Source organism: Mucor velutinosus, assembly GCF_035048745.1.
Source record: "Mucor velutinosus strain NIH1002 chromosome Unknown tig00001544, whole genome shotgun sequence".
In the NCBI taxonomy this organism is placed as follows: domain Eukaryota; kingdom Fungi; phylum Mucoromycota; class Mucoromycetes; order Mucorales; family Mucoraceae; genus Mucor; species Mucor velutinosus.
In genome coordinates, this window is record NW_027041908.1 from 2,443,364 (window position 1) to 2,460,910 (window position 17,547).

Genomic DNA, 17,547 nt, shown 5'->3' on the forward strand with positions numbered 1-17,547 from the left:
GGTAGTCCAGTTCTGTGATAAGCTTGCTTGGTGTTTCTGCAGTACTTGAAAATAGTTGTTAATCACTTCCATTATGCATTGAAGTGTCTTCATCAGGTTGTTAAAGGATGGCTCCGTAAAAACTGAAAGTGCATTCCGTATTCTTATACAATCTGCTACTTACTGTGCAAGTTACATCAAACCATTAAAAATAAAGCAAATGCATTAAGATGAGGTCATATGCAAACGCTAAGAATGATATATCATAAAGCGAGTTATGCATCATGTTTACCATGCCTATTGAGAATTGTCCTTTTGAAATGAGGTGAGCCGCCGTATCGATCAAAGCATTCATCGTTCACGCAAACATCATCAAGTTTTATGTGTTTGCTACAAGCATCTTAAAGTAACGAAAAAGTAATGCATTGCCATTATACGCCATGTTCGTATTTGCTATCAAAGTAAGCCCACGTAATGGGACATGAATGGTTGTATGCGCACGATGGGTACAAGTAAAATCGAGCAGGATGACGCCATTTTACTGTTCATTACAGATGTTCAAATTCTCATCAAATGCAGTTGAATTCCCAAGGATTATAAAAGTAGAGATTACCGACATTTGCATTGATTGTCTGTATCGTAAAGTGTATATAAACACAAGCCTTTAAAGTTTTTAGGAATTAAACATTGGCGCCTACCTTAAATTAGATTTTAAATATTGCAATACCCTGTCATACGTTATTTTTAATTTAGTGTAACAAGAGACCAATGAGTCAAGAATTACGATGGTTTCCATGATACAAATGACCTCTGCAAATAGCACACTTTGATGTGAAAGAGCCAATACAACCACCTGACACAGTTTGTGATTGCGTGGCTGTGATTCAGTTGCTATGGAGAGGATTCAGATGTGTTCCTGAAATCAGCATTCAAGGTTTGAGCTCCGAAACACACAAAATGTTGATTGACACATTTTGAAGCATATCAAACAACAAATGTCATATGAAAATACTAGTACAGTGCCAACAAGAGAGCATTGAATCAAGAAGACGGCAATGACAACGATCTGCTTGTTTTGTATGTCCCAAAAGTTATCGAGTACACGAGTAACGATACTATTCTTAAAATCTTGACACATTTTAAATTTAGCAACATGAAACGTATTTATTGAACAACAGAGCCATTATCATCATCATGATGAAGCTGAGCAGAGCGAGAGTGAGAATACTTGGCAATAGATAAAAATAACAAAAAATAGATGCTATTACCCAGGGAAGACACAGACTTACACAGGCACACTCCCCTTTGATTTCTCCCTTTATCGCATAGCATACTACTGATATACACCATTTTTACAACCTCCGAAGTCTTTTTCCCCTTTTCGTTTTTTAGTAGATTTATAAATGCTTTTTTTTTTTCTCATCTTGTTTCTTTTCTCTTAATATCACAAGAATTTTAGTTTATTCAGCATGTACGATGGAAAGAAAGACAAAACGAAAGACTATTCTCTTGGCTTACACGGTGCAGCAATGAACGGCAATGTTGGTAAGTCATGGAGATGGATTGGGCTCGTTACCATGCACAAGTTCAACTCTAACAATGAAATCCAGGACTTGTCAAGTTTGCTCTTGATCATGGCGCACCTATAGATTCCGTTGTGAATGGCTACATGCCACTTCAGCTAGCTTGCATCAATGAAAATCACATTGCTGTTGTGCAGTATCTGATAGACAGAGGAGCGGATGTCAATGCCCAAAGGTATGTAAACCACCGCCTTGATTTCGTTGTGCTTGACGACACTCACACTGCAAGTAGATGGTCAAGAAAGCACAGTGCAGACAAGTCGCAAGCAGTTGCAGGTGCCACGGGATCAACCGCTTTACATGTTGCCTGTGCGAATGGATGTACAAAGATTGTGGACTTGCTGCTTAGAAATGGAGCCAAGATCAATGTCAAGGACAAATATGGGTCTCGGCCAGTTGATGTAGCTGCAGCTAAACATCACGTGGAGATAGTTAAGCTACTGGAGACGTTTGGGTCAATGCAGATAATGCTAAAAGGGTTGCAAGAAGGAAAACATGTTGCAGAAGCAGGCCGTCGATCGATGGATGCAGCTTCATATCAACAACAACAGCAGCAGCAGCAGGCCAAAGCAGACAGACTACGACGACCTAGTCTACCCAGTGTATTCGAGCATCAATTGCATATACCAGATATATCCACGTTACCACCACCAAGACACAGTTTAAACACACCACGACCATCTGCCGACGAATTGCAACAAGATTACTACAGCTATGGTGTGGTAAATCATTACGAGGATGAGAATTATCTGACCTCATTGGAAAGAAGAGCGTTTGGTGTGGCTTCTCCCACCACCACACCCAGCGCCTACTTTTCAAATCATGATCTGGAGGAAAATAAAATCATTGGACGTGCTTCTCTTGACTCTGCTCATATACGTCCTTGTTTGGATTCAACCCCTTTAAAGAGATGCAGCTCAGATGGTGGTCACTTGCGTACGACTGCCTTGATGAATGCGATGGCTGCCAACAACATCTCATTGCAAGACGATGAGAATGGCAATGTGATTGAAATAGACGACGATGCAGATGAAGAAACACCAAGGCCCTCTCTAGGCGACGATAGACCCGATATAGAACAACTCAAACCAAAGAAAACGTGGTTCAGCAGCGGTAGAAAATCAGTTGATATGTATCCTATTGGTAGACCCTCACTGGAAAACAATCAGCGTAGAAGTAGTCTCGATTTTAGGCCTAGTTTGGATAGTTTATCGCAATTAGCCAAAAAGAGTATGGAGGGATTATCTCGCAAGAGCATTGATATGGACCATATTCCCTCTTCTTCTGCTACAGCAACAGCAACAAGTAGCCGAGGGTTTTTATCAAAGTGGTGGTCAAATTCTGAAAGCAATGCAAAATAACACACTTTTTTTTTTTTTTTGATACCCCCTTTTTCTTTCCTTTTACCGCTTGTTTTTTTTGTATATAAAATAAATTTATATATTTGTTCTTTATTAGTATTGTGCTGCCATTGTTTACTAAGCTGAAGGTTGTGATTTATCAAACCAGAGTTTGACCGACTTGTCCTGGTCGATTGAGCCGGATGCGATGATGTTCATTGTTGGATGGCAGGCTATGCAAAGAACAACGTCTGAATGTCCTTCTAATTTCTGTACAATTTCTTTTGTCTGCAAATTCCAAATGTATATGTTGTGATCCTCACTGCCGCTCACAATCCACTTGCCACCTGTCACACTAAAACTGGCAAATATACAATATTTACTGTTTTCATGTCCACGATACGTCTTGAGACATTTGCCGGTATGATAGTTCCACAGTCGTAATGTGTTATCTAGTGTTGAGGCGAGGATATATTTACCATTTGGCGAGAATTTGACAAACGATACGGGCGGGTTATCATCATCGACGAGTGTTTTTAAACATTGTCCACTGGCGGTGTCCCAGATACGACTACTCGGCATGACTTGATGAGAAGACCATAGCGTTTGATTAATGGATCTACAACTTACATTAATCCATCATGACTGCAGCTTACAATCATGGTACCATCTCTGTTGAAATGAACTGCTGATACGGGATCGGAGTGCGCTGGTAATGTTTTCATGCATTTGCCTAGCAATCCATCGAGTCAGTCTTCAGATGCCATGCTGCCCCTTTTTCACCTTGTATTGTTACCTTTTTTCACATCCCAAATTTTGATGCTTTCATCAAACGATCCAGAAACGATTAAATTTGATTGAGGATTGTAGTTGACGCAGAATACGTAGTTGGAATGGCCCTTTAAAACTTTGACAGTTTCACGCTTTCAAGAAAATTATCAATTTCATGCTAGATCCATGTTGTCAATCAATCATGCTTACTGTAGCAAGGCTCCAGATACGAATGGTGCGATCATCGGAGGCAGAGCATAGGTTTTGTGAGTCCGAGGACCATGCACAATCGGAAATACCTTGTGTATGGCCCTCCAATGTAGCTTCGTATTTACCATCTAATGCATGCCAAATCTTGATGGTTTTGTCGGCAGCTTAAATGATGAGAGTGAATATAACATAGGGAATTAACTATTGCATCTAGTAAACTTACAGCAACTAGCTAGCCATTTGCCATCTGGCGAGAACTTGACACTGGATACTGACATGCGATGGCCAACGAGCGAGTACTTGAGTTCGTATTGTGGTTTGCGTTGTTCAGGTCGAGGTTTCGGTGCGGGTGCATTGTCTGCATCTTGCTTCTTTTCTGCCGGTTGTTGCTGATCAGCGCCTGAGTCCTCCTCTCTTGGTCTCTTGCTATCGTCTGACTTGTGTTGCTCTGATTGTGGTGTCTCCACTGAAGGAAATGAAGCATTAAAAAAAAATTTTTTTTTCTTGCAACATCGCGAGCGAAATATAAAGGAGCATTGCCAATGACACTTACTGCTTTGATCTGTTCAATTCAATCGAACTGTTTATATCTGTTTGTGTTTGAAAAGAGAGTTTATTATGAAGATAATGAAAAAGGCAGCCGATCGTTGTCAAGGATTAGCTTTACGTGTTTTTTTTTTTTTTGTGAAAGAGAAAAGAGACAAAAAAAAAAAAAAAGAGAGATGGCAACCGTGCAATGTCAATGAAAGTTTGAAGGAAAAAAAAAAAAAAAAAAAAAAAAAGGTGACCGTCATCGGAAGAAATGGTTAAGAAGATGAAGGTTTACAATGGTCCATAAAGAGTGGCGAATGAGCCAAACAATGGGAGCAAACATAATGAGCGTCTAGACTCGGGTTGACTGTAGTTATGGCAGACAAAACACCATCAGAAAAGCGGTTTTTTTCGAGGTCAATATCGCCTTGGTTCTCGAGAATCGTGTTGCTCTTTTGAATCGATTCTTTATGCAGCGCTTGCTCATGAGTTACTGTGTTGCGGCGTAGAGTTACAATGTCAAAGCTGTGGTTGGACGAGGCGATAGATTTTTTAAATTGTGTCTCATCTTGCCCATCTTCATCGTCATCTTCTTCATTTGCCTTGTTGCTGGCCTTGGGCTTGTTCATCTTGAACTGCTTGATCAGTAGATAACTAGTAATAACCCCTGGATGTTGCGATTGAGTATAGCACACCCCATTTCAAGAAAAACAACTTACAGTCAAATGAATATAAATCTGCGGATAATCCACCCATTGTTCTGCAAGAGATCAAAATAGCGGTGACAATGTTGGAGGCAATGACACCAACGCTGCAATTTCAAGTTAGTCATGGCAGTTCTCATTGTCTAGACATTACATTACGAGAAGATGAGACCGCTTGATAGCAGTGATTTATGAAGGCTGTTTCCAAAGATACGGTAATGGCGGTAAATGACCATCAGAAACGCAAAGGATAAAAACACGTTGCTTGCGATATCCAGGCCCAGTTTGGCTAATGCTGGCCATTCCACTAAAGAAAATAGGAAATGCACAATGAGCAACATGATGTATCATTCATATGATCACCAGCTTACAGTTTGTCATCTACAACAGGAAATGAATAAGAGCAATTAAATATACATTTGGCATACACATACAACACAGTTTCCCATCAGATCCTTGTAGGTAGGCACTTTTCCAAATGTGCCATAGACAAACGTCAATGCAATGTAGCCAGTATTGATCAGAGACCCAATGATGATCAGCCATTTAGCACGGTCGTAGCAAATGTAGGCTTTGTAGAGCAGAATCGTTTGAATACAGCATCCCCCAAGATTGACTGATATGATGGATACCCAGAACCGCTAGTCTATGTTAGTGAAAAGCACTGTAAGTTGAATGTCTACACTTACTAGCTCGCAAGTTACATCTGTCAATGGATTTAGAATACTGCAAGATATGACAAGAAAAGACAGTACTGTCTCGAAAAGGACAGCAAAATGAAGCCATTTGCGTGCCTTGTACACCAGTTCTGCGGCTGCCATCAATTGCCATATGGTGCATCCAAGACACACACTCATGTATACCACAGTAGATGCCGTATGTCGAAAGTATCGTTTTGTGGAATCATTGAGGTATTCATAGCGCACATCTTCTGCTGTAATGTTTGCAAGTAAATCTATATACATTTGAGCGTCTGGAGGCAATGCCATGTTCATTGTGTTGGGTTAAAGTGATGAAGAACGGAAGAAAAAGAGTGCAGATCATGGAGTTGTCTGTTGAGCCCTTTTTTATGTGTCATTCCTCTCCTCAATGATTACCGTGTAAAAGCAACGGCCTCGCTGTCTTGTCACTAGTACCGTCTCCTCTGCTCCCCTAGAGAACAGGTTTTTCTGACATGACACAAAATAACAACAACGAATACATGCAAGTAATTCGGCTGTTCCCTACCAAACAGAAGCGATAGGATAAGCTCAGTAAGAAATAAAAATGAGGAATCCTTGTGGACATAGTTCATTCATTGTGTTTATTTAAGCAATGCTATTTTTTTTTTTTAAGATTGTCTGTTTATGCGTTGAATCGTATCATAAAGAATAGTATGGATCCTATTATAGCAATTCTTTTGTTCGCTTGAAAAGGAAAGTCGATCAATCCGTACATAGGGTTCTAGGGTATAATTCGTGTTGCAAAGAAACGGCATACATACATGTTTTTGATGGATTTAGGAGTGCTTTCAAGTATTGAGCATATGCAGACTTGCACTGGATAGTACGCTGGTTAAGCCGATATGTGTGTTATGATACCGTATTCAGTGTATAGTGATATACGACCACGAATATTGTTTGGCATGGCTAAGTACTTGGTTGGGTTTGATTGCTTACAGCTTTGATGTTTGTGTGTCAACCCATTAGACAGAAGCCTCCATGACCGCAGCTCATCTCCTTGAGTGGCATAAACCCGTCAAGTGGAGGTACACAGCTTTTTCAATGTAAGTGCGTTTGTTTGTTATTGATGGGGATGCCATGGAGAAAGAGAACAGTGCATAGCATGAGTTGCCTCCATTCACAGATAATATAGAAAGCTGGCCAGCGAGGGTGATCAAAATGGGTCCAACTTTGAGTGAATCATCTGTCTGGAAGTATACTACACTATGGATCATTAGCACTACCCACAGACCGATAAGTATCTGCTATGTATCGACCTAAAACAGCTGTTACATTGATACCAATAGTATTCATTACCATTAATAAATCATGTAGAGTACAAGACTCGTTTTCGATGTGCATTAATACATTGTTTATATAGCTGACATTGGTACAGTGTGCATATAACTCATACCGTGTCACCAAGATTCTACTCCTATATACCGAGTCTTTTACTGTGTGGCTATTTACTTGTAAGATGAGAGATGTAAACGACTATAGTAGTGGAAATGGCTTTTCTACGATGCTCCATGTCTATATCAATGTGTATAGCTCTTATACAAACAAACAGGATACTTGTTTTAACTCTTACTGTCCAAGATTATGCAAAATACAGCGATTTTCGGGTCGGTATTTCTCGCGTTAGAAGCCGTTTTAGACCACCAAAATAGCACCAAACAATTTCTTTCAACTAACACTAACTTATTAACACTTTTGCTCAACTTTTTCAGGACCAAAAAAAAAAAAAAAAAAAAAAAAAAAAAAAAAAAAAAAACATTTCAAAAATCGACTCAAAAGCATGAGGGGTGCCTCATGGTTTTCATCGAAAAACAAATGATTGCGTTTTTGACCTCCAAAATGAAGACTTTTTCTAAAGCATATATTAAATCAATTTGTTCCTCTCGACCTAAAGCAACTCCTTAAACTTTGTTTGTAAGATCTTCATATGTAAAATCTCTACATTTTGGTCAAAAACGACATTTCATATTTTAAAAAATTGGTCAATAAGCTACTTCATAACACTGATTCTAGTTGGCACCATTGGATGCGCCTTCAAATGTACTCCAGGAAAGCTTAAGGAGACATGGGATGATGACCGCAATTTATATAGTCGAATTTTACAAAATAACTTGAAATGGATCGAAATTCAGCAAAACTGGCCAATCTGAAGCAGCTTGCAACCTGAGTTTCAATAAATGCTGGCTAGCAATGGCAACGCCCCCCCTGTTATTACAGAGACAACTGATGTTTGTGAAGCTAATAACAAGAGGATTGCAAATCAAAAAGTACCATAGACTAGCCTGTCTATTGTATCTTACTTTCACTGCGATGTATCTTTTTTGATAAATTTAATTGTTGCAAACTGCGAAGCTTACTGTGATTTACATAGCTGGTGCATCATAACATGGTTTTTCAGAGTCTCAATGAAGGTTATCAAGGCTCCCAAAAAACGCGGATCACTCAAGAAGCCATCACAAGGCTTTCAGTATGCTTTCTGTTGGTCTATGTGCTGCATGCCCATGTGTACTCTTATCTGGTATGGTTCAAGCGCTCTAAATGCTTCAAGCTCATTGCTCATTGCTATCGCATAGGATCGACATTTTGCACGCTCTCTGTTCTCTTGGTCTATAACTGTGCTTACTCATAGATAGGGGGGGGGGGTTTCCCTCTTACTCTGGTCGTTTACGCACTTTGTTGTAGTAAAACCTCATTCATTTTGGTTCTCAAGCGGCTAGGCACTCCTGACATTGCGGGTTCATTGAATCAAATCTACATTTTTGCAAAGGGCGTGTGGCGAGATATTCAGGTACGTAATTATTATTTTGCCATTGACTAAAAGCTACTAGATTCCCCCCCCCCCCCCTCTTCTTTTATAACAAATCTGTATTTGTCTATCTGGCTTTTCAGTATCAACTTTTCTTATCTCAGTTTGTTCATGAATTCAAATTGTATTTTTTTTTTACGAAACTGAAGTGAACACACTATGTATTACTATGATAAATGTCAATCGATTTGGGTTGACAAATTTCACTATTTTGAAGCGTATCTTTATCCCTCGTATTGCTTCATTTCATGCTATCACAGCTTGCCTTTTACTGCATGATAGCAACCAAGATGAGCTGTCATCCTGTGTAATGCATACATGCATGCCCTGATTGCCAGTTCTGGGGAGATCAAATTTTGCAATCGCTATCCAGTTTGATGAGAGAGATCTCCGGTTACAAGCTAGTATGATGGCAGCATTTATCCTGGAAATGCGCTTTATTCATACCAAGTGAATTTGCCTTACAATACTCCAAAAAGAGATTGAGGGGAAAGTGAAAACAGTGACGGCAATTGATGGTTACAGATAGCCATGATTCGCCCACCATGACTAAGTGTATGGAGTATTGCATATCTTGTTGAATAATAAGGTTCAATAACCGCTTTCACACGTACTAATCTTAATGCTTCAGGAAAATAAAAAGGGCCAAACCACTGTCCTTTTCTTTCTCACCTCTTTCTTTCATTTAAATAATGATCAGATCTGCCCTGCAGAACACATATATTAAAGCTTGTTTGAATCCTACTCGTACAACCACTATTAGAAAATTCACCATGTCCACTGCTCTCAAATCATTCGTCACCTCTGTCGACATCCCAAAGGTAATGTCATTTGTGTGGATGCATTGAAGAGGAGCCATGTCACTAACGGACACCACGCTGCAGCTCAAGGATCCCTCTTTGTTCAAGGAATCTGCCTTCATCAACAATGAATGGACCAACAAGAACGTTAGCGAAACGTTTACAGTGCTCGACCCTGCTACAGATAAGGAGATTGGCAAGCTGCCTGACATGGGCAGCAAGGAGACCAAGGAAGCTATCCAAGTTGCCTCTGATGCATTCAAGTCATGGTCCAAGACCACTGGTAAGGAACGTCATGACCTCTTGCTCAAGTGGTATCGCGCCATGATGGAGAACCAAGATGATTTGGCTACCATCTTGACTTGGGAAAACGGCAAGACCTTGCCCGAGGCCAAGGGTGAAGTCGCTTACGCTGCTTCCTTCTTTGAGTGGTTTGGTGAAGAAGCCGTTCGTGCTTATGGTTCTGTGATTCCTTCTCATATCCCTGGACAACGTTTTGTCACTATCAAGCAACCTGTTGGTGTGGTCGGTATCATTACGCCTTGGAGTAAGTTTTTAGTCCGTAAAATGTGCGTCAATTGTGTGTCATATTTATGCAAAATGCGTTTAGATTTCCCTGCTGCTATGATTACCCGTAAGGTCGGTGCTGCTTTGGCTGCTGGCTGTACTGTGGTTATCAAGCCTGGTGCTGAGACTCCCTACTCTGCATTGGCTTTGGCTGAACTCGCCAAGCGCGTTGGTATTCCTGCTGGTGTTGTTAACATTGTCCCTACTGATAAGCATGTCGCTGATGTGGGCAAAGAATTGTGTACCAACCCCATCGTCAAGAAAATTTCATTCACTGGCTCTGTAAGTGTGTGTGTCATTTGTAATGTAGCAATCAGTTGACCCATTGTGCATGAATTCCTCAGACTGCTGTCGGTAAACTTTTGATGTCTCAATCATCAGGTACCATGAAGAAGGTCTCTATGGAACTTGGTGGTAATGCTGCTTTCATTGTCTTTGATGATGCTGACGTATCTGCTGCTGTTGATGGTAAGGTTTTAGTTTGCGCGTACTTATCATACTGTCATTCTAACGAGAATGCTAGCCATCATTGCCTGTAAATTCAGAGGAACCGGCCAAACTTGTGTTTCCGCTAACCGTATCTACGTCCAAAAGAATGTCTACAAGGAGTTCTCTACTCGTCTCGCTGAAAAAGTCAAGCAATTCCAAGTTGGCCATGGTTTCGACAGCAAGACAACTCACGGTCCTCTCATCAACTCCAAGGGCATTGACAAGGTAAAGTCTCATGTCGAAGATGCTGTTAGTAAGGGTGCCGAGGTCTTGGCTGGTGGTGAACACAAGGGCGGTAACTTTTTCGCACCTACTGTTCTTTCCAACATGACTGCCGAGATGAAGATTCACACTGAAGAGACATTTGGTCCTGTTGCCGCCTTGTTCCCCTTTGACAATGAGAGCGATGTTATTTCTCTTGCCAATGACACACCTTTCGGTTTAGCTAGTTACTTCTTCAGTCGTGACATTGGACGTTGCTGGCGTGTTGCTGAGCAATTAGAGACCGGTATGGTTGGTGTGAACACAGGTATCATCTCTAGTTGCTACACTCCATTTGGTGGTGTCAAGGAGTCTGGTCTTGGTCGCGAGGGCAGTCAATTTGGTTTAGATGACTACATGCACATCAAGTACATTAACATGGGAGGTATCTAGATGTGAAGTTTATTTCAGAAAGCAAACATGTATATAATAAAGTATTTCTGGACTTCATTGAAGCGGCATACTAAGAATAGATAGCCTGATAGTCAATGCAATTTCATTGTGAGGGCCACCCTTTGAATGCATTGAAGAGCAGTTCATTGTAGGAAGTGTGTTGATCTTTAGCTTGTCATCAGCCAAATAAACATCATCGGGATTTCACTCACTTTCATGCAAACAGTGTTTCTTATACACATATTGTATCTACAACAGAACCAACAAACGGTTCCTGAATCCGCATCAGACCTCTTGCCACGTACAGACATCCCTCTTAAAGGTGAGTATGAAGCACCTGTAGATGTACATTCAAGATGTGGTCAAACAGTATGAAACGTTTATTGTTTGTCTCGAAAGCATCTAGCTCCAACGTCTCTATTCCAGCAGGCAGTTGGGTGAATGACATTGACTCAAAGAATGATTTCAAGTATTCATGGAACTTCATATGGAATTGAGATGATGCGGCAGTCATCTTGTACATAGCTTACTAGCCGACTGATGGTTTCGTCTGATCTATGATACTAATAAAATACATGCAACGTATATCATACAGTCCCAATTCGAGTTGTCTATTACGTAATCACATAGCGCGTTGAAAATTCTATATACATAGGACAGTACATGTAATGAGATCAATTACTGCAAAATACAACAGGATCGACGTGATTGTTTTGGGTAAAGAGGCTTTAATACAGAAGAAAAGATCGACCAGCGATGATATTTCTTTTCAGATAAAATGATGGGAAAATGATATAATTGAGCAAGAGAGGGATGTATAAAAGGTGAATATAAATATGATAAATGGTTAATAGGCTAAAAGAAAATATGGTATATATATATATATATATATATATATATATCTAATCATCGTCAATTTGCCAGCTTTCGTGTGCCTTTTGTTTCTGCAGGTTATTACTCTCAAGGTCCATCTTGGCCTTGACATTGCCTCTTTGCACAAATGGCTTGAGACCCTTTCCAAAGTTGCGCATACAAATGATGCCCAATACACAAGACACCAGAGCGAATGCAACACCAATCCAGATCAAGCAAATCCAAGTGTACCAGTTGTTGTTGGGCTGCAACGTCTGTGAAAAGATCAAGGCAAAATGGAACAGGACCAGACATTCAAACACGATGAACAGGATCATTTTAGGCTTGCTTTCTGCGCTTCCAGCCGAACGTGCAAAGTAGAGGAATGGTATAATAAAGATGGTGACAATGACTTGGATGATAGTTTCCCACATGATGCCTTGCTTGAGAGCAAACTGGATCAGGTAAAAGATGGAGACCATAAATTGCGTAAAGACGTCAATCTTGAGAGCCAACACAAAGAATTGAAACATGCGGTACATCTTTTGAATTTGCACATCGGCACCAATCTTTTTGTAAATGTTCCAGCCAAATTGCTTTGACATTTGATAACTAAGAAATGACATGATGACAGCAAATGTCAAGATAACGACTGACAAGGAGATTTCAATCTTTTCGGCCATGGCTAATGCGTCTACTGAATAGTTTGTGTGTATTAATCGATCCAGCCATTTCACACCATCGACCACTTGCAAGGCACCTAATATAGAGCAGAGTACATTCAAAATAGCCAGTGCCAGAATCTCCGCTGTGTTTTGGTAAACCGTCTATAAGGACACATGAGTCGATTGCACATATTTAGATCAAATGATATACTTACAGCGTCAAATGCCATGCCCAAAAACCAGACTTGAAATCCCATGAAAGCAATGTTTTCCCACTTGATTCTGCCCAAGCGATCTGCTGCTCTTAATGGGAGGTAGTCGTCTACTGTGGAACTTGCTGTCAACACGCTGTCAGTTGTGGGTTCAGGCAGTAAATGTGCTTGGTAGGTGTTGAGATAACAAATCGATGCTTGCAGTGCAATGATGATGACACACTGGCAAGATGCCATTGAAATGTATAGTTTGGACCATTTGGTCTCTGTAACGCGATCAATCTACACAGGTCATGTTTAGTGTTGGTATCTCTGCTTATAAGATGCATTTTATACATTACAATTTTTGCTGCTGTCACCATGGCAATGTATGAATGATAGAAAGATCCAGCTTTAAAAAGAAACTATGTACAAGTGTATATGAAGAAAGAGAGAGAGAGAGAGAGAGAGAAAGAAAGAGAGAGAGAAAGAGAGAGAGAGAAAGAAGTGCAAATGTCCTTTGCCTATATGCTTTATAGATGCTAATTAACAGAATTACGATATCCGCTTTGTTTGCTTGAGCAAATGTATGACAAATTAAGATTTTTGTAGTTACACTGCTTTTCTACAGTTTTTACACTTCAAGTTCAGACAATGTTAATTTCTTTCTGGACGAATCAAAATTAATTTTTGGACAGTGTGTTTACCCTTTTTAGACAAAGAGGAAAATGAAGTCGAGACAGAAAAGAGTCAGTTTTAAGACTAATAGAGATGATCATTCAGACTTTTTTTTTTTTTTTTTTTTACCTGTAATAATCTAAATCCCAAAGAGGGAAACCGTGTTGATTACGGCGATGGGAGAACGTAACGTTTATCGATTGTTTCTTCTGAAGATTTCGGGTATTGCTTTGTCGATCCAGACAGAAAGAGAAATGGACATCATGTTTTTTGCAGCGTTTACATCTCTTTGCCAAAGTGTATTACATGTTGTACAGACAAGTACACTTTGACCTTTGACGTTTGAATGGCCTGTCAGTGTCCTACTTTTGCATATATTGCAAATTTGTGAGGTCAGAAATTCGTCAATAGTTATGACTAGAAGATCACCAGCAGCTTCTCGTTTCTTGAGACATCTCTACATGACCCCAGCAACACCACAGCGTAAGCCCTTTCAGTTTTACCAGATCCTTTCCGAACATTCCGTTTCCAAATACAACAAGTGGAACTTTGGATTTGTCTTCTTCCTGATATTTTAAAGGTCTCCACTTATTTCGCCTAGTAAAGTGCATAAAATGAGTAGGTTTATACGAACACATGAAACTGAATTAATGAACTTACTTTCTGTACTGTTGTTGCTTATTCTTTCCTTTCTTATTTTTTTGTTCTTGTGCAACCGCTTCGTTTTCTTGTAATGTCGTTTTTGTTTTTTGTTCTTCTTTTTAAAACGCTTCTTCTTATTGTATTTAGCACCGCCGTTTAACAACATGTTGACCATCATGTCAGGAGCTCTTTGTTTTCCTTGGTATAAGTTAAACCGATGTTTAGCAGTACTGAAGCCATAAAAGGTGAACAACGTGTCCATGTTTGCAAGTATGTAATCTACATATCGTAAAAATTGGGTATTTCTGGCAGTTTTCGCTGAAGGTATAGCAGACTCAATTGCGGTGATTCCGGCGGTGTCCTTTTCTTGTTGCAACTTCTTTGCATACACTGTGGAGCCTGTCAAATGGTAGTACTCTTTTGTTGTGCACCGTCTCACTTGATGTACATCAGGATCTAGTCCAATAGCTGCAGTAAACACTGTCTTTCTGCCAGGGTCAAGGAAACTTGGTCTATACAATTGGGTGACCTCTTCTATGGTAAAGTCCTTTATACCCAAATCGTGATTTACTGTTGATATTTCGTCCGTTGTACCAGAAGTTCTTTTATAAAAGAGAAAATCAACACAGAAGCCATCAGACCTGACGATATTGCCAAACAGTACATCATTCTCTCCATTACTATATTGTTCTGGTAGCCAGTAGCCATCTCAGTGCACACTTCGGCTATACATTAGGAGGCTCCTCCTTCAATCTTTTTTCATAAACAATAGTCCTATGAGTAGATCTAAATCTATTCCAGACTGCTAGTATATCTGATGGTATGTTTGTACTGCTTGTAACTCTTTTTGCATTCACCATTTGACAGACGGAATACCAAAATTGTTGAGTAAAGATACAGTGAGGGATATCATTGTTTTGCTGTTGTTGGGAGCGAAATGTAAGGTAATAGTTTACAAAGAGCTTGGCACGGAATACTATCTCCCGTATATCTCTGCTAACAGAAATGATTGCTGGTTTCAGGCGGTTTATATATTGTTGATGGACACAGTTGTCGAGAGACAGCTTTCTGATGAAAGCTTGATATCCCTGGCCAAGATTTTCTTTGAGTGTGGCTTGCTTGGAGGCGATATGAGCTTCACATTTTGGTGATCTTGCTGATTTATGGCCAGTCTTGTGACACTTCTTGCATATATCTTGGCTGCCTTCATTGCTGGAAGAAGCTCTAAGCTTCTTTGCATGTCTTTTGTCGGCTTTCACACTGTCACTCTGTTTGCGTTTTTTGCTGGACGTTCCAACTTTGATATAATAACATCAGAAACAAACAGGGTATAAGGGTAGAGTACTCTTTCAAAGCATGTATACTTACCATCATCGGCATTGATTTGTTTATAAAATTTGCATTTGAAATAAGCCTTTGAAAAATGGCCAGCTTCTTTGCAGTCTTTGCATACAATTGTACTATTAGCAGAGCCAACTCCTTCTTGAAAACTGTTTAACAGAAACGTTATGCAATATTTTCTGCAATATTTGTACCTTCTTCTAAGCGCCTTTGTTCTTTCACAGACCGAATCTTATTCAAAATTGTTGCTTTGTACATAAAGAGATTTTACATAAACTTAGAAACTTTGATGACAGAATATTGCGATAGAAAGAGAAAGAGAAAGGAAGAAAAATATCAATTGGTTTATCACGCATAATACGTATAAGTTTAATTCTGACACAACAGATCAATAAATCACTACTAATTTAACAGTTAAAAGAAAGCAACTTTCTATAATTGATGATGGCCAAATCTTCAGCATGTATTACTGCAAAGAGCCGTTCCTTCTTGATTCAAGAAAAAGAAAGGACACCTAAGCTGATGGTGGTACTAAGAAAAAATACAATAGAAATCAAGAAGCAAGCAGAAACAGAAAGCCAGGAACAAAAGGAGAGAAGAGAATGACAATACAGAGGCACCTGGTATTCTTACTTGAACATTGGTAATGCCCCAAACGCTTACTGCACCGAGAATAGTTGTGGTTTTGGCCCTCAGTACAGGAACAGCCACCTCAGCACGAGTTCCCCTCTCAGACCAAGCCATTGTTCGCTTCAGGTTGATAAGGAAAGCAGATGCATCAAGGAAGACGTAGTTCGACATGTAGTCCATATCTGTTTGCTCCCATTTCTTAACCCATTCGTAGCGATTTTGGATACTTTCAGGGGAGTTTCTTTGCTTTGAGTGGAGATGGGCCTTCTTGAATGACAAGGCACAGTCATTGACCATATATTGATGGACCAACGACTTACTGATCTTTAAGCCAGGAAAAGCTCCAATTAAATTTTCCATGGCCTGATCTATAGTGGCAGAAGGGCTGTCCACAAACTCTTTCTTTAAGTGCGCATTGTGGTCATCGTTGAGAAGCTTTGATCGGCCAACTTTCTTCGTCTCAGTTGAGCCAGGAGTGTCTTCGCCATTACCGCTTCTCCTATTGATTTTGTCTTGGTCATCTTTATACCATCGGTACGCAGTAGACCGAGGTATGTTGGCAGCTTTAGTAGCTTTGCCGGCGGTCATATCGTCATTGTATATGAAGTTGAAGAACCTGGCCTTATATTGATCGGTATAAACATTATGGGCTCGAGTAGACGTGTCCTTGTATTTGGCATTCTTCATCTCAACGTCGCGAGTAACCTTTTCTTTTTCAGCAGGCTTTTTATCGGAGTAGACACTGCAGTTTGTAATGTCTCCTCATGGATAGTTCACCTCATCTACCTCCATGTTGACAGGCTCATTTTCATATTCGTCTACAGGAGGATTAATGCCATCCTCTTGATAAAATTTGTAGGCAGTCATTTTTATGATTATTACAAGGTGAAGATGATTTTGTTTCGTGTCCCATTTGCAATTTGTCTCAATTCACTCTTTCAGGTGTCTCAAGTCAACTTTTATTTTTGTAACAAACAAATTTGAGAATTGTCCCATCTGTTTTTTAATTCTGTCCCTTACGTTTTCGCAAAGTGTCCCAATCATTTTGGGAAAAAGTGTATTATTTTCGAATATGGAAAATGCCAATTTCTCTCCCTAGCATGATTGTATATAAAGAACATCACAAGCGTATAGGAACGACAGATGTATCTCCTATTGTAATTAGGGTGCTTGTTGTTGTTGTTGTTGTTGTTGTTGTTATTGCATGATTGTTCCCAATCACTCATATTGGAGCCCCTTAAAAAGCATGCCATGGACGGGTACATTTTTACATGCCAAAAAGTTTCATGTTGCTGATCGGGGAACTCTTGTCGCTTTACAGCGCACGAATGGAAAAAAAAAAATCTAGATCCCTTAATATAAAACGGGCGCAGGGCTGGGTTTTTCATTGCTATT

The 17,547-nt window shown here is 39.9% G+C and overlaps 5 protein-coding genes across 5 annotated transcripts; 2 read left to right on the plus strand and 3 right to left on the minus strand.

Annotated features, from left to right (window-relative positions):
• Positions 1-1,448: 1,448 nt before the first annotated feature.
• Positions 1,449-2,923, plus strand: PRI1 (p48 polypeptide of DNA primase; the record flags this gene model as incomplete). The annotated part of the gene is made up of 3 exons (XM_064825371.1): positions 1,449-1,524; positions 1,590-1,737; positions 1,795-2,923. The coding sequence occupies 3 exons, from the start codon at positions 1,449-1,451 to the stop codon at positions 2,921-2,923; spliced, it is 1,353 nt and encodes a 450-aa protein (XP_064680748.1).
• A 117-nt stretch (positions 2,924-3,040) lies between these two features.
• ATC70_006091 (uncharacterized protein) lies at positions 3,041-6,113 on the minus strand (the record flags this gene model as incomplete). Its single annotated transcript, XM_064825372.1, has 12 exons — positions 3,041-3,473; positions 3,533-3,635; positions 3,699-3,825; positions 3,884-4,047; positions 4,107-4,349; positions 4,437-4,445; positions 4,710-5,081; positions 5,134-5,225; positions 5,278-5,425; positions 5,490-5,499; positions 5,553-5,759; positions 5,808-6,113. 12 exons carry the CDS (start codon positions 6,111-6,113, stop codon positions 3,041-3,043), a joined length of 2,214 nt encoding a protein of 737 aa, XP_064680749.1.
• Positions 6,114-9,335: 3,222 nt separating this feature from the next.
• TEF3_3 (translational elongation factor EF-1 alpha) lies at positions 9,336-11,153 on the plus strand (the record flags this gene model as incomplete). The annotated part of the gene is made up of 5 exons (XM_064825373.1): positions 9,336-9,464; positions 9,528-9,990; positions 10,054-10,292; positions 10,355-10,478; positions 10,534-11,153. The coding sequence occupies 5 exons, from the start codon at positions 9,336-9,338 to the stop codon at positions 11,151-11,153; spliced, it is 1,575 nt and encodes a 524-aa protein (XP_064680750.1).
• A 902-nt stretch (positions 11,154-12,055) lies between these two features.
• Positions 12,056-13,244, minus strand: ATC70_006093 (uncharacterized protein; the record flags this gene model as incomplete). Its single annotated transcript, XM_064825374.1, has 3 exons — positions 12,056-12,832; positions 12,886-13,164; positions 13,224-13,244. The coding sequence occupies 3 exons, from the start codon at positions 13,242-13,244 to the stop codon at positions 12,056-12,058; spliced, it is 1,077 nt and encodes a 358-aa protein (XP_064680751.1).
• A 2,809-nt stretch (positions 13,245-16,053) lies between these two features.
• ATC70_006094 (uncharacterized protein) lies at positions 16,054-17,019 on the minus strand (the record flags this gene model as incomplete). Its single annotated transcript, XM_064825375.1, has 2 exons — positions 16,054-16,875; positions 16,939-17,019. The coding sequence occupies 2 exons, from the start codon at positions 17,017-17,019 to the stop codon at positions 16,054-16,056; spliced, it is 903 nt and encodes a 300-aa protein (XP_064680752.1).
• Positions 17,020-17,547: the final 528 nt, after the last annotated feature.